General features: G+C 39.9%; 1 protein-coding gene across 1 annotated transcript in view; it reads right to left on the bottom strand.

The window, feature by feature from the left end:
* The window catches only part of LOC108711609 (V-type proton ATPase subunit B, brain isoform), a 28606-nt gene extending 11667 nt beyond the window's left edge, over positions 1–16939 (bottom strand). Inside the window, exons 1-7 of the mRNA XM_018253503.2 lie at positions 16775–16939; positions 4574–4629; positions 3102–3200; positions 2654–2747; positions 868–945; positions 539–678; positions 355–456 (exon numbers count right to left, since the gene is read on the bottom strand). Of these exons, the coding sequence (XP_018108992.1) occupies positions 355–456; positions 539–678; positions 868–945; positions 2654–2747; positions 3102–3200; positions 4574–4629; positions 16775–16907 (702 nt within the window). The 5' untranslated portion in view covers positions 16908–16939. The remainder of the gene's footprint in view (positions 1–354; positions 457–538; positions 679–867; positions 946–2653; positions 2748–3101; positions 3201–4573; positions 4630–16774) is intronic.
* Between the last annotated feature and the right edge of the window lie 5048 nt (positions 16940–21987).

Below are 21987 nucleotides of genomic sequence, written 5' to 3'. Positions count from 1 at the left end.
AAGCATTCTCAGTAAATGTCCTTAAGTAGTGGGGGGGGTAAAATGGGGTGAGTCCCTAAATGGCCCCTAATGCCTTGATCAATTCAAGACATTTTAGTCAGGCAAATAAATGCGAAGTTGTTTGATATAGCAACAGCCTTCTCTAGTGTTCACAGCCAGAAACCAAAACAATCAATTAAAATAGAAATGACATGGGAGAAAATGTAGCAACAAAGATGTGGATTGAAAAATATGCGCATTCCTACTAGCGATTTTTATAACAGATACAGGCAAGTGTTTGAATGTAAGATTTGGGTATCTTCCCATGATAAACCTCTGGTCTTGTTCTCCCTGAATCAATTAGGAGATGCTTACCCCCATAGCAGCAAAGACTATGGCAAAGTTATCCTCACTATAATCCATAACATCTTTAGATTTCTTCACCAGCCCTGCTTGGCGACAGATCTGAGCTGCAATCTGTGGACAAAAAGAGCCATTCATGTTAGCAAAGTGGACTGTGTCTTACTAAAAAGCGCTTGCAGCTTCTCATTTCACGCACCTCATTATGTGGAAGACCAGCAGCAGAGAAAATAGGGATTTTCTGACCACGAGCAATGCTGTTCATGCCATCTATAGCAGAAATTCCTGTCTGGATCATCTCTTCAGGGTAGATTCTGCACTGGGGATTAATGGGCTGCCCTGCAACAGGCAAAATGGGGGGTAAGATGTTATAATGAGAGAGAATGGGAAATAACATGTAATGCTGGAATAAATCATACCACATGCTTGTGCATAACCAAGAGGGGCAGTTATTGCAAAAAAAAAAAAAAAAAAACACAACATGAAGACATGGGAATGGAACAAATGGCAGAATCTGGGGGTTCTCACCCATTATGTCCAGATAATCTTCAGCTAAAACACTTGGTCCACGATCAATAGGCTTTCCCGAACCATTAAATACACGTCCTGAAAACAAAGCATTATTATTATTATTATTAATAAGATGTATTTATAGAGCGCCAACATATTGTGCAGCACTGTAAAGTAAATGTTTTTATACAACTAAATCACATGAATTACATACGTATGGAGTTACATACATGACGACCAATACCAGTACAAAAGGTGAGGAAGGCTCTGCGCTAAAGAGCTTACAATCCAAAGGGAAGGAAATAAGACACAAGGTGTAGGAGTTGGCAAGATCAGAATTAAGTGGGTGAGAGATGTAGCATATAATATTGCATTTGGTAGTTAAGCAGAGTGAGGGTAGGCTTCTCTAAATAAGTGCGTTTTAAGAGATCTTTTGAAAGCAGAAAGGTTGGGAGAAAGTCAGACAGACTGGGAAAGAATTTCAGAGGAGGGGTGCAGCTCTTGCAAAGTCTTGAGCATGTGAGGAGGTAATGTGAGAAGAGTTGAGGAGTAGATCAGTAGAGGAACGTAGTAAGCGGTTGGGCGAGTATATAGAGATGAAATCAGAGATGTAGGGTGGGGCAGAGTTAAGGTGGCCATAGACTTAAAGATCCGCTCGTTTGGCGACATCGCCAAACGAGCGGATCTTTCCCCGATATGCCACTAAACTGCGTGGCTATATCGGGGGTAATTCGAGCGTTCGGCCGTACGGCCGAACGATCGAATTACGATGCGCCAAGCGGCTCCGACGGGTCAGTTGGGTAAAAATCCAACCTTCCCGATCGATATCGTGGCCAGATATCGATCGGGATGACCCGTCGGAAGCCCCCATACACGGGCAGATAAGCTGTCAAATCGGTCCAAACGACCGATATCGGCAGCTTTATCTGCCCGTGTATGGCCACCTTTACGAAGTGCTTTGAATGTCAGGGTCATTAGTCTGAATTTTATACTGAGAGGTAGTAGAAACCAGTGCAGGGATTGTCAGAGTGGCATGACAGATGAGGAGCGGTTGCTGAGGCGTATAAACCTGGCAGCAGTATTCATTATGGGCTGGAGAGGTAACAGTCTCTGGCGGGGAAGGCCAATTAAAAGAGAGATACAGTGGTCTAGACTAGAGATGATGAGAGTGAAAATGAAATTTGGCAGCATCTTGGGTGATAAATGATTGTATTTTGGATATGTTCCTTAGGTGAAATTGACATGATTTAATACGACTGGATATGAGGATTGAAGGAAAGGGCAGAATCTAGGATAACCCCAAGGCATTGGGCATGGGGAGACGGGGTGATAGTGGAATTGTTAGCAATGATAGATTCTTTCGGGAAGTTAGGATTACCTCTATAAAGGGACAGACACAAGAGAAGCAAAACCCTTTTGCTACAGATGGCATTTGGGGTGAATAGAATAACATGGTAAGTGATGGCAAAATTAAGGTATGCCGAATTGTTGAATTAGGACTTTGAAAGCTTCAGCAGCTACATTTGGAGACACTGTGCAGCAGGCACTGGCACTAGCTTGTCATTAATGTGTATAGTACAGAGCACTATTTTCTTGGCTCTGCCACTCAAACAAGCAATCCTTATTTGCCGGCAGTGAATAGAAATCTGCCTGACAGACAGATGGGACGTAGGAGAAGAACATATATCTGAAAATGTTTCAACAGCTCTCAGTGTGTAACTACACAATGGTTCCAAGCAAAGATGACCTATCTCACAAAGTAATTGTGTTTCCAGATATGGTCAGAAGTGCAAAGAGCACATACCCAACATGTCTTCCGATACCGGTGTCCTGAGAATATCCCCAGAGAACTCGCATGAGGTTTTCTTTGCATCAATGCCGGATGTGCCCTCAAACACCTGGAAAGCACGAGATACGAGGAAGGAGGTGTGGTCAAAGAAATTGTCATTTGGCTAAAATATGCTGCAGAAATCAGAACACAATAATTCCCATGCAGAAATGATCATTGTGGAGCTTTTCTCAAATGAACGTCACTATAAAGTGATCATAACAAAGGTGGTGCTGACCCACTTTGCACACAAAGGAAAATTATAAAAATGATTTGTAGCTTTATACAATGAAAAAAATGCCAGATGAACTGAATAAACATCTCATAATTAAAATAAACACCATGCACTGGTCATTACAAAGTGTTGCAGTTTCTTGGAGGTGAATGCAGGAAGACAAGAAAGGGCCAGGGCTTTGGAACTCACCTGTACTACAGCTTTGGATCCGCTGACCTCAAGTACCTGCCCGCTCCTCTTTGTGCCATCTGGGAGAGTCAGGTGAACAATCTCTGAGTACCTGGGAAACTGAGGCAAAAACACACAATGGTGGTTAGTTGCAGTTGGGGTCAAGAGTCTTAGAAAAAGTAAAGAGGAGAAATGTGGTGATAGCTGGGCAGATAAAGTGGCCTAAGGATGAAAGAACGAAATTACTTTATAATGGTATTTGTTAATCATTCCTACAGGGAAACATACACAGGAAGCCAGTCCAACTCTGTTGCCAGTGGGTAGAAAACATTGATCATTAGCATAGTTAAAAGAAAACTAAACTTCAGCATAGGATTAAGTTGCAAGGTTTTGGGGTTCTATACCAACCCAAGGGCCACCACAGCCCTTTGGAAAGGAAGATCTGTGCCTTAGAAGATGCCCCAGTAGCTCCCCATATTCTTTTCTTCTGATTCACTGCACATGCTCTGTGCTGCTGTCACTTACTGAGCTTAGGGACCCACTCACAATTTTTATTTACCACATACCACACAGTGTGCAATTAGGGGAAAAGGCTGCAATTGGCCATTTTCGGCACATCATATACTGCTTTATGTGAAGTGCTGCAGGCTTCAGAGCTCCTTTTGGAGCACAGAAACCCGGCTCATGCCCCTTGGATCAAACGCTGAGTGATTTAACAGCTCTCAATCTAAAATGGGCAAGAAGAGGGGGCACATAGGTATTCCCCCAGCCCCCTAACCTGTGCATCATACTGATGCACTCTACTTCTCATAACAGAGGGTGAAACCGCTTTTAAGGGAGCATAAGGGGCACAAGCTTGTGCTGTATTCTGTATCAGAATTATCTAATCAATTGCCCTGTAGCATCAGCTTCTATAACAGATGTCACCTTCCTTTCTGCTGACCATTTCAAGCGATCCCTAGGCGTAGCTTCTCGGCAGCTGCCTAGATCACACTGAGCATGTGCAGTGCCACGGACACACAAAAGATGGTCTAACAAGATCCAAGATGAGGAGCTCCAGTGGACAGCTTTGAAAGCCTGGGTCATTACTGTTACAGGGCTGCTGACCCTCTCTGCTGGTACAGTAAATTATAATATACAATGTAAAATAGGGCTTTAATTCCCCTTTAAGGGTTAGGGCACACAGGAACATTCAGGGAGATTAGTCGCCTGTCGACAAATCTCCTCTTCTTAGGGGCGACTAATCTCCCCGAACTGCCTCCCCTGCGGCTAAAATGCAAATCGCCGGCGAGATGGCACTTGGCGCGATTCGTTTTCCGAAGTCGCTCCAAATTGCTGACCTCAGAAAATGAATCACTGGGCAACAAATCTCTCTGAATCTGCCTGTGTGCCCTGACCCTTAAATGCTGATTATTTTTTTTTGACAAGTATAAGAGAGTGAACAGGAGCTCGATTTGAACAAACCGGGTTAAAGGAAATCAGTCTATCATTACCTTGACATTGTCCAGGATAACCAGGGGCCCATTAACACCAGACACCGTGCGATAAGCTGCAAAAAAGGAAAAAAAAACCACACAAAACAAGATTAATCGAAGACTCAGGAAAATACACAACATACACACATCACTGCACCTCTTTTTGGTGATGCCAAAGAAATAAAATATTCCTGCTATGTCTGTACACAGCCCCATAATACAGTGTGCAGCTTCCACAGCATAACATACAGGTATGGGACCTGCTATCCAGAATGCACGGGACCTGGGGTTTTTCCAGATAATGGATCTTTTCGTAATTTGGATCACCATACTTTAAATCCACTAGAAAATCATGTAAACACTAAATAAACCCAATAGGCTGGTTTTGCCTCCAATAAGGATTAATTATATCTTAGTTTGGATCAAGTACAAGCTACTGTTTTATTATTACAGAGAAAAAGGGAAAATATTTAAAACAAAAATGCTGATTATTTGGATATAATGGAGTCTTTGTGTGACAGCCTTTCCATAATCTGGAGCTTTCTGGATAATGGGTTTCCAGATAATGGATCCCATAGCTGTATTACATGCAGTTACTATTTGAGTACATAGATACATTGTACAGAAGCAAATTAACTTTTGTTTATATGGTGTATAAGAATGTATATAGACTTCTCTGAGAGACCTGTATTAGATTGCAACTTGTTACTATAATTGGCTCCTTGAGAGACAGATATTAACATTTCTCTTTCTGAATGTGTTCATTAACTGTATCAAAGTGAGGAATGAGCCTTACGCAGATGTTAAAGCTCTTGTTGTATGAAAGTGCTAGTGCACGCGGCTCCCAGAGGATGGAGGCTATGTTATATACAGCAGTTGGATATAAGCATATTATAGGAATGTAGTAGAATTGCAGTAAGGTGAGACTATCCCAGGACTCTGGCACACACTTACCACTTGCAGCGAGGTCCTGTGAAACATTACACTTGGCTCACTCATTAACGCTCCCTATGTAGGGAGAAGCTACTAGCTTTACCCGAAAAAGGTTTACAGATATTAAATAATTATTATAGGAAAGTCCAATTCAATGAAATAAGCCAGAAACATGGCAGCACTGTGTTCCTTTCTACCCAGGGTTTCTTCATTAAAGGAGCACCATAAATATTTAGCAATTGGATTCATTGGGAGGGGGGTGCCTAAGACATCAGAACCCCTAGTGGTGTACAAGTAATCGAATTCCATGGAAAGCTACATGGAAAAAATCTTAGCTATGAGGAAAGACTGGCCAAATTTTGGATGTTCACGCTGGAGAAGAGGCACTTAAGGGGGGATATGATAACTATGTATAAATATATAAGGGGATCATATAATAATCTCTCTAATGCTTTATTTACCAGTAGGTCTTTCCAGCTGACACGAGGTCACCCATTCCGATTAGAAGAAAAGAGGTTCTGCCTAAATATTGGGAAGGGGTTTATTACAGTGAGAGCTGTGAAGATGTGGAATTCTCTCCCTGAATCAGTGGTACAGGCTGATACATTAGATAGCTTTAAGAAGGGGTTGGATTGTGTTTAGCAAGTGAGGGAATACAGGGTTATGGGAAATAGCTCATAGTACAAGTTGATCCAGGGACTGGTCCCATTGCCATTTTGGAGTCAGGAAGGAATATTTCTCCCTCTGAAGCAAATTGAAGAGGCTTCAGATGAGGTTTTTTTTGCCTTCCTTTGGATCAGCTGGCAGTTAGACAGGTTATATCTACAGACTTAAAAGGTTGAACTTGATGGACGTACTTAATATGTTACATATGGGCTGTCTGGGTCGACGACAGGCCAGCTTGGTTACACACACACTGGTACTCAAGAGTGATGATTACAGGATCAGATCTAAAGATTGCAGCAGTGGCCTAAACTAAGCAATGCTATGTATCCACTGGTTCAGGCACCGAGCCCTTTATACACCTCCCCACTGACAGCACATCCCACTGTACAAAATAAAAAAATGTTTTCAATATAGTTAGACAAAAATGTAATGTACAGTTAGGCCCATAAATCTTTGGACAGAGACAACTTTTTTTATAATCACTTAGTCACTGACTAACTCAGAGTTAGAGAGCTGAAAAGCAGGAAGTAGTGTTCTGTTATGTTAGACATCCAGTCACTCCAGCCTAAAGGCATACATTACATTTTTGCCTAACTAACTATATTAGAAATATTTTTATTATGCACAGCCTATTTACCTAGTTTTTATTTTTACATCTAGCACACGAGTCTGAAGCCCTTCAACAGACCTCAGGTATAAGGTTCTAGTTCTGTTAATGTATAAATACAGAAGAAATACAGCAGTTATGAGTAATAACAGAATTCCATTTCTGTCTCCAAAACAAATTTCTGTTTGATGTTTCTACTGCCTGCCAATCTAGCAGCAACAGCTAGAAACTAATTAGCTGCCGTTATTCAGCATTGCCTTATTAGCATATTCTACTCATTTTTTTAAAATTTTCTGAGCAATAACGGTGTTTAGCGGAGCATTGTATCAGGGTCATTCAGCTTGCGGCCCTCCAGCTCTTACTGAAATGCCCCTATGTTCCCAGAGGCTTGCACAGCCCAAAGGTCTGCCAGTGCTACATAAAATCGATGACATTTCCCTCTTCCCTTTACACAGGAGTTTTACTTCCCCTTTTCTCTGTATTGTGACATCCACTAATGACATCCCTTCTTTTCCAGGAACCTTTAAAGGACATTGACAATTAACCCATTAGAGGCCTGTGGCAAAACATATTCATATTGTTCCAAACTATCTTATTCCTCTTCACAAAGCTGTGAAAATCAAACGATTGGCTGACAGTGTTTGAGGGGTTGTTCACCTTTAAGTAACATTTTAGCATGATGTAGAGAGTGATATTCTGAGACAATTTTAATTTTTTATTATTTGTGGTTTTTCAGTTATTTAGCTTTTTATTCAACAGCTCTCCAGTTTGCAATTTCTGGTTGCTAGGGTCCAAATTACCCCTAGCAACCATGCATTGATTTGAATAAGAGACTGGAATATGAATAGGGCCGATAAAAGCTCCCGACAGACCAAGTCGGCAGCTTCCTGGCCCGATCTCGATCGGATGGGACAAAAAATCCCGTTGGATCGCGGCCGCATATGTTCGTTGATGCGGTCCCGGGATCTGACCCCCATTCCCATTCGTTAGGATCCGATCGTTGGGCCCTAGGGCCCATGATCGGATCAGCCCGATATGGCTCACCTCAAGGTGGGCATATCGGAAGGGAGATCCGCTCATTTGGCGTCATCACCAAACGAGCGGATCTCTCCGTGTATGGCCACCTTTACAGTGCATTTTTTCAAAAAGCTGAAAAAAGTCAGAAGGAGGCAAATTTGAAAGCTAGATATAAAAAAGAAGGCCAAATTGCTTAGAATTAGCCATTCGCTAACAAACTAATAGATAACTTAAAATTGAACCACCCCTCGAACAATGTAGGTCTCTATAACAAGATATTGCATAAAACAGCTCATATGTAAATAAACCATTTTCATAATAATATACCGTATATACTCGAGTATAAGCCGACCCAAGTATAAGCCGAGATACCTAATTTTACCTACGAAAACTGGGAAAACTTATTGACTCTAGTATAAGCCTAGACACAACTACAGCCCTGTCTCTCAGCAGCACACATTCTGCCAAAGCGACCCCCCCCAGCGATCAACCGGACTTCTTTGCAAAGTTGAAGGTGACAGAGAATTGCCAAACGGATTACTGTGTGCATTGTCCCACTGTCCCACTATCATGTGCAGAGGGTGCTGTGTGATATTGCCATCACTGTTAATCTTTCGTATAACCAACAGAGGGTGCTGTGTGATATTGCCATCACTGTTAATCCTTCATATAACCAACAGAGGGCACTGTGTGATATTGCAGTCACTGTTATTCTTTCATATAACCAACAGAGGGCACTGTGTGATATTGCAGTCACTGTTATTCTTACATATAACCAACAGATGGCGCTGTGTGATATTGCAGTCACTGTTATTCTTTCATACAACCAACAGATGGCGCTGTGTGATTTTGCAGTCACTGTTATTCTTTCATATAACCAACAGAGGACACACTGTTATTCTTTCATATAACCAACAGAGGGTGCTGTGTGATATTGCAGTCACTGTTATTCTTTAATATAACCAACAGATGTCGCTGTGTGATATTGCAGTCACTGTTATTCTTTCATATAACCAACAGAGGGCGCTGTGTGATATTGCAGTCACTGTTATTCTTTCATATAACCAACAGATGTCGCTGTGTGATATTGCAGTCACTGTTATTCTTTCATATAACCAACAGAGGGTGCTGTGTGATATTGCAGTCACTGTTATTCTTTAATATAACCAACAGAGGGTGCTGTGTGATACTGCAGTCACTATTATTCTTTCATATAACCAACAGAGGGTGCTGTGTGATATTGCAGTCACTGTTATTCTTTCATATAACCAACAGAGGGCGCTGTGTGATATTGCAGTCACTGTTATTCTTTCATATAACCAACAGATGTCGCTGTGTGATATTGCAGTCACTGTTATTCTTTCATATAACCAACAGAGGGTGCTGTGTGATATTGCAGTCACTGTTATTCTTTCATATAACCAACAGATGGCGCTGTGTGATATTGCAGTCACTGTTATTCTTTCATATAACCAACAGAGGGCGCACTGTTATTCTTTCATATAACCAACAGAGGGCATTGTGGGATATTGCAGTCTCTCCCCAAGTGTACTGTTGGTATAGGAATGATTAAAAGTGACTGCAATCTCAGGTACTTGGGTCGGGTACCGCTGACCCGAGTATAAGCTGAGGTAGACTTTTTCAGCACATTTTGGATGCTGGAAAACTCGGCTTATACTCGGGTATATACTGTACTTTTCTAATAGTATGTGCCATTGGGTAATCATAAATTGAAAACTGCCATTTTATATCACTTAATGTGATATAAACTATCTGTTGCTTAAATATTTATTTTGGGGGTAAAGTTTTCCTTTAACAAAACAAACTGCCGGGCAGTTATCCTGCAAACTGGCAAAACACTTGCATGGAAGTGTACATCTGTCACACATGCGAGGCCCTTCACTCAGCAAGCAAGGCTATACAAAACATCTTCTGCTTTTATTATGCTTTAATATGGGCAAATGCCTGCCCTTCATGGTCTGCTACATAGAGACGTCCATGAAATGTTTTCAGTGAAGCATTTTTACTGCACTGCGATCAGCTCATTTGTTGTTTAAACAAAGTCCCAGTGAGTCTATTTAACATAATACATATTCACGGTGTGGGTTAGAGAGCCCTACAAAAATATGAAGGTAAAGATATTTATGTAACAACAAAAGGGTAGAAAACAAAAGGGGACTGCATATCAAAAAGGGGACATATATTCTACACAGAATACTTAAAAAATCGTTCTTAACTTTGAGGCATGTGAATTGGGTTCTGAGGAATTTTTTTTAAAGAACAGATTTATTCTTTACAATTTCAAAAACAAGCTCATATTAAAGGGGTTGTTCAACTTTAAATTAACTTTTAGTACGATGCAGAGAGTGATATTCTAAGACAATTTGCAATTGGTTTTCATTTTTTATTATGTGTGTTTTGTGGAGTTACCGTATTTCGCTTTTTATTCAGCAGCTCTGCAGTTTGAAATTTCAGCAATCTGGTTGCTAGGGTTCAAATTAGGGATGCACCGGATCCAGGATTCAGTTCGGGATTCTGCCTTTTTCAGCAGGATTAAGATTCGGCCGAATCCTTCTGCCCGGCTGAACCGAATCTAGGGGCAGGGAGGGAAATCCGCACAAAACAAGGAAGTCAAATTTTTTGTTCCCCTTCCCACCCCTAATTTGCATATGCAAATTAGAATTCGGCGCTGTATTCGGGCGAATCTTTCGCGAAAGATTCAGGGGTTCGGCCGGGTCTTTAGCGAAGGTTTCGAGGGTTTGACCGAATCCGAAATAGTGGATTCGGTGCATCCCTAGTTCAAATTACCCTAGCAACCCGAATATGAATATAAAGATGAGTAATAGAAAGTAGCAATAATAATATTTGCATTCGGTAATTTTTTAGATGGGGTCAGTTGAAAACTGGAAAGAGACAGAAGAAGAAAGGCAAATAATTCAAAAACTATAAAAAAAATTTAAAAAAATAATGGCGACTAATTGAAAAGTAGCTTTGAATTGGTCATTCTATTACATACTAAAAGTTAAAGGAAAATTATACCCCCCCCAAACAATGTAGGTCTCTATAAAAAGATATTGAGTAAAACCTTGCTTCATGTAAATAAACCATTTTCATAATAATATACTTTTCTAATAGTATGTGCCATTGGGTAATCATAAATAGAAAATTGCCATTTTAAAAAATAAGGGCTGCCCCCTGGGATCATACAATTCACTGTGCACACACACATTACAACAAACCATACATGTTAGGTCACATGAGCCAATTAACAGACAGAGTTGTGTCTTTTGCTTCCTCACTTCTTCCTGTTACAGTTAGAGCTGCAGTATTTCTGGTCAGGTGATCTCTGTGGCAGTACACAGACCATTATGAAATAGTGGCTCAAGGCAAGAGATGTAAAAGGGCAATATTTACTTAAATATATATTCCAGTTTGGAAAGATTCTTTAATATGCCACTCAATATGATGTAAACTGTTGCTTAAGTGTTCATTTTGGGAGTATAGTTTTCCTTTAACATAAAGGGGGGCTGCCCCTTTAAAGACTACACGTAAATGCTCTTAGTGTATTTTCATATTCATGGACCTTTAAAAGTGATGAAAAAATGCAGAGCCTTTCAAATACAATATGGCATTTTTGCACCCATGTCTCCCGGCACCTCCGGAATGAAGCAGAAGGCCTGGCCATTTTTAATTACCCCCGTCCAGTGTTCCAGCTGATTGACCTGGAACAGGCCCCGAGGTTTGGGTTGGGCAAGTGAGTTTATTTATTGAGCAGGAAATTACTTTGGAAACAACAATCAATGTAAGAAACACTACTGAATAAGCAGCAGCCTTGTTTAAAGGGGACATACACCTCAAAATTAGGAGGGCATTTCCACTAGACATGCATTACATTTTTTTGATCATTTTAAAGTTATTTGTAACAGCAACTGAATGCAGATTCTGTTTCTACTCTCTGCCCTTGTGTTTATGGCTTTTGAAACAATATAGCAGAAGCCAGCTTAACGGGCCTGTGATGGACGGCTTTGGTTACATGTTTTAAAGGAGACATATAGGATGAATTAAAAAACCCTCGTTTTGTAGGCAATTATACATAATATATGTTTTGCTTTTACATGGTGCTAAAAATTAATATTAACTTTAAAAATAGCTCCTTTATTGGAGCTCCCTATAGATGTTCTCTGTCCCTTTCCTTGTTTCAAATGAGGGGTGGGCGTGTCCTAACGGTCCCTGCCAAATGTACAGTAGGAGGGGGACAGCCAATCACAGCCCTTCAGTCACACAAGCATAGACAGGCTTCAGTTCCCAATCAGGTCCTGCTAGCTGCTGATTGGTTCCTGTCCTACAGTGCAGTGAGCTGAGAGCCAACGGCTCCCCTGCACAGCCTGTGAATTCAGGAAGCAGGAAATGGAAGAGAAGGGAGGGATTATTAGGGTTTTTGCAGAAATATTCAATAAATCAGCCTGAAACACTACTTTTTAAAGCATAATTCTTCTATATCTAAATGAGTATAAGGCACTGGTACATTTTTATTTTTTACACACAATGTCTCCTTCAAAAGAAACAATATCATTTTGTATCACCTAACAAGCACACGCCTATGTGGCTATGATTGTAGCACACCAGAAATTAAAGGGCTTGTTCATCTTTAAATTCATTTTTAGTATGATGTAGACTGAGATTTTGAGACAATTTGCAATTTTTTTTTTTTTGGGACATATCTTTCCACAATTTGCATCTTCTTACCTTAAGTTCTAAACTTGAAACAGGATTGTTTTGTCTCAAATAACTATTAATTATATATCGGTTTGGATCAAGCAAAATGTACTGTTTTATTACTACAGTAAAACACGAAATAATTTTAAAAAATATGGATAATTTGGATCAAATGGAGCCTATGGGATATGGTCATCCTGTACGTCGGAGCTATTTTTGATAATGGGTTTTCGATATAACGAATCCCATGCCTGTATTTGTGTTTTTAAAAACTATTTAGCTCTTTGTGCAACTGCTCTTCAACTTGGAATTTCAGCAGCTATATCTGTTGCTAGGGTCCAAATTACCCTAGCAACCAGGCAGTGGTTTGAACGAGAGACTGCAATATGAAAAGGAGAGGGCCTGAATATAAAAAGAATAAATTACAAAAAAAATACAATAGCTCTGTATCCAAAGAGCAACATTTTATGGGCCACCCATTTCAAAGCAAGAAAGCGTCAGAAGAGGTTAATAGCAATTAACCAATTGAAAAGTTGTAAAGACTTTGCCATTCTATAACATTCTACAAGTTATCTTGAAGGTGAACCATCCCTTTTAAGCGTATATATTTAACCCCCTGTGTGCTAGCAAGTTGCAACAAACACTGAATAAAGAAGAACTCGGGGCCTAAAGTTTTCTGGATAACCGTTATTTCTGTAATTTGGATCTTCATACCTTAAGTCTACTAGAAAATCATATAAACATTAAATAAACCCAATAGGCTGATTTTGCCTCCAATACGGATTAATTATATCTTAGTTTGAATCAAATACAAGTCACTGTTTAATTAATACAGAGGAAAAAGAAAATCTTGTTTTAAAAATTTGGATAAAATGGAGTCTACGGGAGACTGCCTTTCCATAATTCGGAGCATTCTGGATAACGGGTTTTCCGTATAACAGATCCCATACCTGTAGTAGAATTTATAGTGCTGACAAAAAAAAAAAAAACAAGAGGCAGATATGGAGGCTGCCAAATCTGTTGAGTGCTTAGCCCTTTCTGTACAGGGGAGGGGAGCAGAATTTAATATCGGTAATCCTATATTTCTCTTTCATGTACCAGGCAGAGAGCTCTATGTTGCAATATACATTTAATTATAACACAAGGGTGCACATGCGGCAGTTATTAAATATCCGCTTGCAGCACATGAAGGGAAACAGGAGGTAGAAATGACATAACCTAACTGAGGTTTATATTCATGCAGAGCAGAGGAAGCACAGAGATGGGGAGATGAGGAAGAGGGAAGGATGAATCAGGCTCTGTAAGTCACATGACGGGCAGGCATGTGATCAGCTCAGTCACATGACAGCAGAGAGGTTCCATCCAATGCATTTCCTCTTTGCGCAACAAGCCATTCATACAGATTTAGAGCAGGGATCTGACAAACTTTATAAAATTATAAAGGGGAGATGCTGAACGATCCAATATCCGGAAACCCTTTATCCAGAAAACTCCGAATTAAGGGATGGTCGTCTCCCATAGACTCCATTGCAATCAAAGAACTCAAACGTTTACTAATGATTTCCTTTTTCTCTGTACTAATAAAACACTACTTGTACTTGATCCCAACTAAGATCCAATTAGGCCTGACTGGAAGCAAATCAATCTGAATTATTTTTAATGTATGGAGATCCAAATTACAGAAAGATCCCTTATCTGGAATACCCTTAGTCCCGAGCATTCTGGATAACAACCAGTACAACGTAAAGGAGTCGGATATAACTACTCCAGGGAACAGGATGGTGGGCACAAACCAGTAGGTTCCAGTATATATATATATATTTAAGCATGTCTTTATACTTGTGACAGCTGCAGTATTTACACAACAATAACGTGCCACTATCTGTTGTGACTGCAAACACCGTGCATAAAAAAAAAAGCCCTGTAGGGAATACATCCTCACACCAGATCACACGCGGTCACAGACATAGCAATCAGCCCACTATACAGCTTGAATATTTCATGAATACTGTAAGGGCATAGAGCAACGCATTGCATTATTATTGCCTGTTGTAGCAAGAGTTTTTACTATATTAAGGTGATTACAGAGACCCAGGCCTGGACTGTCAATCTGTAGATTCTGGCAAATGCCAGAGGGGCTAATGTAAGATGCTATAGACAGTCACTATTTATTGGGTTGGTGGAAGCTGTTTGGGCCTCTGTGTACTTGAAATTTAGGGATGCACAGAATCCACTATTTTTGATTCAGCTGAACCCCCCTGAATCCTTCATGAAACATTCGGCCGAATACCGAACCGAATAAGCATATTCAAATTAGGGGTGGGAAGGGGAAAACATTTTCTTCACGCTATTTCCCTCCCCACCCCTTTATTTGCTTATGCAAATTAGGAATCGGATTCGGTTCGGCCAAGCAGAAGGAATCCTGCTGAAAAAGGCCAAATCCTGGCCGAATCCCAAACGGAATCCTGGATTCGGTGCATTCCTACTTGAAATGCCAGCGCTTATTTTAAAACCCAGTGCAGAACTGCAGAAACCCACCCTAAACAGCCTGGGGACCCACTTTTCAGTGTGGTATCCATACGTGTGTATATATAGATGTAGAACTATTATAAAGTAACTGTAATATGTACAGTTCATGTCGTTTATGTTTATTTGAAAAAAACTGGAAATGGAAGATAAGCTAAAAACTATGACCGTAAATGTTAATAAACCATGCCAGCATTTAAAGGCCACTACCACTTCAAACTCACCAAGTCAAAACTAGCAGTTACTGGGGACCCCACAGCAAAATCAGTTTAGGACTGTCCTATACCCTGGGGGATAAGACATATCAGCTAAGTACACGTTGTTACTAGTACTGAGCCCCCTATACCTCTGCACCCCTAAATGTCATTGTCCATGACTTTTAATGCATTTCTTTAAAAAAACAAAAAAACAGGGAAACCTTTAGCAAAAACAAAGACATTTAAGGTCCCAACTATGAACTATTAGGACAGAGGGAAGTAGAGATATGATCCCTAGAAAGCCTTCACATAGAACTGCCCTATCTCCTCCCTTTAGAGTTTAATTCTTTGCAGGTGGCGGCCTCTTTACCTACTACCAACCTATTTTTCTGCTTGTCATCTGAAAACCAATTTATAAAACCAATTTATATGTCCTGTTTTCATGACTTAAAGGGGTTGGTCACCTTTAAATTTTAGTACAGCGTTGCCCACACTTTACTAATGCGAGGTCTGATTTTAGTGACGTTGTCCCATTATGATCTACATCCATAAAAGCATTGTTAGCATTCTGTTCCATGGAAAATACGTTTATTACTTAAATATTGTATTGATTTATGAGAAATGTTATATTGCTATATTTAACAAACAACTATTTGTTATGTAACCATAACATAATAAATAACAGAATGAAAAGAAAGAAACAGGAGGGTGATTTAGACAAGCTGTTTGTTGACAGTGTCTTGAGATCTCCTGATCACCAGCTAAAGGTCTACTAATAGATCCCGATCTAGCTTTTAGGCACCCCTGTTTTAGTACAATGTAGAGAGTGATATTCGGAGACAATTTACAATTGATTTCCATGGTTTATTATTTGCGTTTTTTAGCTTTTAATTCAGCAGCTCTCCTGTTTGCAATTTCAGCAATCTGGTTGCTAGGGTCACAATTATCCCAGCAACCATGCATTGATTTGAATAAGAGACCGGCATATGAATAGGAGAGGCCTGAATAAAAAGATGAGTAATAAAAAGTAGCAATAACAATAGCGTTTGTTGTTAAGATGGGGTCAGTGACCGCCATTTGAAAGCTGGAAAGAGTCAGAAGAAGAACTCTAACTATACTATAAAAAATATATAACGAAGACCAACTGAAAAGTGGCCAGATTAAAAGTTAACTTAAAGGTGAACCCCCTTTTAATTAAACTGTATTCAAGGAGACCCATCATAAAGAACACAGGAATCTATTTCTGGGAGTAGAGCCTGCCTGTATATTAATGGCTCTCAGATAGATAGACAGATATATATATATATATATATAATATTTGGTTTATTGCCTATAGTATACATACAGATGAGGACAGACTCCTGTATAAACACACAGTATGTAATATATATATATATATATATATATATATATATATATATATATATATATATATATATATATATATATAAAAGGATTTGCCCAGGGACTGAATGAATGTCCTGAATGAAATGACAGAGCTGTCTCTGTGTCAGCACAACAAGAACACAGTATCAGTATCCTCCCTCCATGACTTACTCAGCCTGGGCTGGGACAGGTAATCTCTGCTGACCGCCTGTACATGTTCTCTGGCTGCTGCGCCAACGGGATTCCCCGGGCCGCCCTTATGTCCGGCTCCAACCTCTCCGCCTCTCATTACTCGTACCGCCATCTTCTCAGCTCTTTAGACTGCAGCCGCGACTCAGCAGCCGATTGTTTTTATAACTTCCGTGACGTCACCGCACAGGAACATGCGCGTCTAGTAAGTCACGGGGTCGGGGACGTGTAGTATTGCGTTCCACCGCCATGTTGGAATACCTTAACAAACCGGGGGAAATCCCTACAAAACCCCAAAAAAAACCTCAGTGGTGGAAACGTGAAGATGTTTGTATACTTTGACTGCAATTTTATAATTGCTAAGTACGAAAAGCTATTCGGTCTACATATACCGTAGTAGCGCTCTAACTTCCGGGGACTGGGTGTAGAAACATGGCTGCTCCTGCTAGTGTCACTGTCCTTGGTGCTGAAAAGAACAAACCCAGTCCAGCTTAAAAGGAATTGTTCAGTATATAAATAAAAACTGGCTAAATAGATAGGCTGTACAAAATAAAAAACGTTTCTAATACAGTTAGTAAGGCAAAAATGTAATGTATAAAGGCTGGAGTGACTGTGTGTGTAACATAATAGCCAGAACACTACTTCCTGCTTTTCAGCTCTCTTGGTTTCCACTGACTGGTTACCCTGGTTACCAGGCAGTAACCAATCAGTGACTTGAGGGGGGGGCACATGGGCCATATCTGTTGCTTTTGAATCTGAGCTGAATGCTGAGGATCAATTGCAAGTTCACTGACCAGAAATGTACCATGTGGCCCCCCTTCAAGTCGCTGACTAACTCAGAGTTATAGAGCTGAAAAGCAGGAAGTAGTGTTCTGGCTATTATGTTACACATCCAGTCACTCCAGCCTTTATACATTACATTTTTGGCTAACTAACTATATTAGAAACATTTTTATGTTGCACAGCCTATCTATTTACCCTGTTTTTATTTTCACACTGAACTATTACTTTAAACTTGATTTTTAACAGAGCGTGTACGTTCCTGGCTGGGTATAGAAATTATATTCTTGGGGACAAACTGTCAGTCCCGAATTCCTCCTGATATATTGGGGCAAAGAGAGCACAAGAAAGCCAAACTCTGTATATGAATTATACCAAGAGCAATCAAATTCTTAGCAAATAAAACCACATATACTGGGCCACTTCTCTTTTCATTGTTTTGCTGCTGGAGGATCATGGTCATTTGTTGTTATAACCAAATAAACTGTCATATATTTTATGGGCAGGTATAGGTTTTATTTTTATTGGATTTAAATAAACACACATTTGTTAGCAGCTAGCACTGCCTCATTGGCTTTTTCTCAGTCAGTAATCCATGGACAATAGATTTTGTTTTTTTATGTCTAAGAATACATCACTTATAATCAGTGCCAACCCTCCAGAATTTTTCAAGAGTGACCTGGTTTTGCCCACCCTCTCCAGGTTTCCTGCAATAACAGCCCAGTCTCCTGCTTTCCATTGCTTGCACCTGAATTCATTGTAACCCCTCGTGACCTGAAAGCACTTCTGAAATTATTTCAGATACTGGCAGCGTTTGGCAGAGCTGGGGGCAGGTGAGGTTTGGACTGGGATTCAAAACAGGCCCTGCCATTCCACATACACAGTGGCGCAAACAGCCCACAACCAGCCCACTTAATAATGACTATGGAATTTTACAGTACAGCAGTCCATTTGGCATTTATCAGAACCCAGACTGACAGTTCAGGCTTTGGGAAAATACAATACAGTAATTGATGAAGAAGTTACACACTGCACTTGCACCTGCTTAGGGTGGCAACATGGCGACTAGTATGCATTCTGGAAAAAATACCAAGAACTCGTGCCTTTTTTTTTTTAAAAGATGAGGGGACAGGGGCAGGCTATCTGGATTGATAAAAGGTATTGCTATATTTTCCTTTAAGGACTTTTATGTTATACCGCATACCTCTTTTCCTTTAGATTGTGAACATAGCCCCTTTACCTCCTGTATCAGGCAGTATGTGTATATCTTCTGTCTGATTATTCTGTGCATGCACCCTGATCCCTGTAGTCCACCGTATTGCAAAATATTTTAATGCTTTATAAATACATGTCACTAATACTTGCAAATAATCACTTCCAGAAACATAAGAAAAAATCCATTATTAAAGGGATACTGTCATGGGGAAAAAAAATTCAAAACACATCAGTTAATTGTGCTGCTCCAGCAGACTTCTGCAAAGAAATTCATTTCTCAAAAGAGCAAACAGATTTTTTTATATTTAATTTTGCCCCTAGTCATGTGATTTGTGCTCTGATAAACTTCAGCCACTCTTTACTGCAGTACTGCAAATTGGAGTGATATCACCCCTTCACTTCCCCCCCAGCATCTTAACAACAGAACAATGGGAAGGTAACCAGCTCACTAACTCAAAATAACAGCTGCACTCAATAGTAAAATCCAGGTCCCACTGCTACACATTCAGTTACATTGAGTAGGAGAAGCAACAGCCTGCCAGAAAGCAGTTCCACCCTAAAGGGCTCTTTCTGAAAGCACATGACCAGGCAAAATGACCTGAGATGCACCTACACAGCAATATTACAACTAAAATAATACACTTGCTGGTTCAGGAATGAGATGATATATTGTAGAGTGAATTATTTAGTGTATTTAGAGTGTAATTTAGAAATAAAAACAACATCATAAAAATTACGACAGAATCCCTTTAAGGTATTAAGATCGTAATTATGGAAAGATCCCTTATCTGGAAAACCCCAGGTCCCATGCCTGTAATATTAGGACTGAAAGAAAGTCTAAACTCTAAAGAAGAAAGTCTAAAGCAGTGAAAAAAAATTCTGCTGACCGTGTTTTACTTTTTAATAAAGGATGGGCTTGACATCCCTATACAGTTTCATGTTTTGCTGCAAAGCTGACTCTCCCCATGAGCTGCTTCCATTAGACGAGGCCAGTCAGTTCTTGGAGCAGCCGGCTGAATTCTCCCGCACTGGACCAGATTGACAGATAGTTATGGTATTCTGAACTTGCTGTTTATGGTGTAGACTGTCCACCAGACCTGCTACATACAGTGTCAGCTGAGTTTATAAGCTGAGTAAAGTAGAACTGTAACTGGAGAATTAATATTCAGTTCAAGGATTTTAATGGTACAAAAGCAATTTGGGGTCAAACCCAAACAAACATACATTTTATACTTTCCTTTTGTTTCACTTTCCCCTAAATAGATCATTATCCATATTTTAGATCATGAGAGGGATGTAAAAATGACATTTTATTTGCAGAAAGGGTTGAAGGTATAGAGTTAATGCTTTGTGCGCCCTGAAACACTTTCACATTCAGAACCATATCTATACCATTACCAAGCCATATACAGCTTGTGATAGACATTACATTTACATGAACTCAAAATGAACATTAAAAATGTTTAATCAACTGCTTAGAATTATATTTTATTTCTTTACTTTCTTTTTTTAAAGGGGTGGTTCACCTTTAAGTCAACTTTTAGTATGTTATGGAATGACCAATTCTAAGCAACTTCCCAACTGGCCTTCATTACTTATTTTTTTTATAGTTTTTTGTTAGTTCGTTTGCCTTTTTACATCTGAAATTTTCCAGCTTTCAAATGGGAGTCACTGACCCATCTAAAAAAAAACAAATGCTCTGCAAGGCTACAAATGTATTGTTAATGCTTCTTTTCATTACTTATCTTTCTATTCAGGCCCTCTCTTATTCATATTCCAGTCTCTTATTCAAATCATTGCATGGTTGCTAGGGGAGTTTGGGCCATAGCAACCAGATTGCTGAAATTGCAAACTGGAGAGCTGCTGAATAAAAAGCTAAATAACTTAAAAAACACAAATAATAAAAATGAAAACCAAATGCAAATTGTCTCAGAATATCACTCTCTACTTCATACTAAAAATTAACTCAAAGATGAACAACCCCTTTAAAGGATAAGTAAACCTTAAAAATAAGTGAATGTAAAATTGATGAGGTTGATATTCTAAGAACTTTTGCAATGTACATTCATTATTTTTTTTTCATTCTAAGATATTAAATTATACATGTACTGTTAATATGAATGAATTTTGTTACAACAGAGACACCTACTGGTCATTTTCTGACCATTCTGACCACTAAGCAGTCAAGGAAGTTGTCAGGAGAAAGAAAGAGGCTGCTCTGATGTTCTTCTGATTAGGAAAGATTTGAGAAAGGCTCTAATTTTTTCAGAGCAGCATTCAGTATTCTCCTCCTGTAAAATTACCTATAAATATAGTAAGAGCCAGTAAAATATCTTCAGGCCTTCAGGAGTGAGGAAGCTGCAAGACCTTTGTCTGCATACCTGTGGGCCTCCAGCAGTGGTTGAACAACTACTAGTTCCGTCATTCCCTCCATGGGCCTGTGTGTATGGTCCTCTAACTGTGACTGTAGTAATATGCTCAGGACTGCAGTTCAGCTTCAATTGACAGGCCAAATGTGTTCAGAAAAGGTTGCATTTAGAATTTATACTGTGCTACAGCTACAGGACCTGAGACTCAGGACCGATTTACATAGTGGGCGCCCCTAGGCCCACTGCCATTCGTTGCCCCTGTCCCCTCCCCTTTATTCGTGAATATTTTCATCATCTGGACTAGAGCAATGGGGATTGGCGCATGGGAAATTAAAAAAATGATTGCATCTCCAGTGCATCACCAGTGTTTTTGAACCAATGTGGGTGTGGTTGGGCAGCATGCCGCCCCCCTAAAATCCTGCCACCCTAGGCCCAGGCCTAGGTGGCCTTTCAACAAATCCGGACCTGCTGAGATTATAATGTGTATAACTATAAAATAATGTTTGCTAACCACTCATTTTAGGCTTCGTAATTTGTGACGACCCCTGAGCTCAGCTTCTCAACAGCTGCTCAGAGCCCACTGAGCATGTGAGTGTCACAGACACTTTCCAAGATGGTGACCCCCTGTGACAAGTCTATAGTCCTGTATCATTGCTGCTATTGACAAGCTGAAACTTTAGGCTGGTGCAATAAGTTCAGTATATAAAATAAGCCATTTTTAGCCATATTCATTGTTAAAGTTTAGTTTTCCTTTAAAGGATACATGTATTGATAACATGAATGAATTTTGTTACAACAGCGCCACCTGCTGTTTATTTTCTGTCTAGTCTG

Source organism: Xenopus laevis, chromosome 3L (genome assembly GCF_017654675.1).
Source record: "Xenopus laevis strain J_2021 chromosome 3L, Xenopus_laevis_v10.1, whole genome shotgun sequence".
Lineage (NCBI taxonomy): Eukaryota > Metazoa > Chordata > Amphibia > Anura > Pipidae > Xenopus > Xenopus laevis.
The sequence above is the reverse complement of the archived record's forward strand: the minus strand, read 5'-3'. Positions and strand labels throughout refer to the sequence as shown.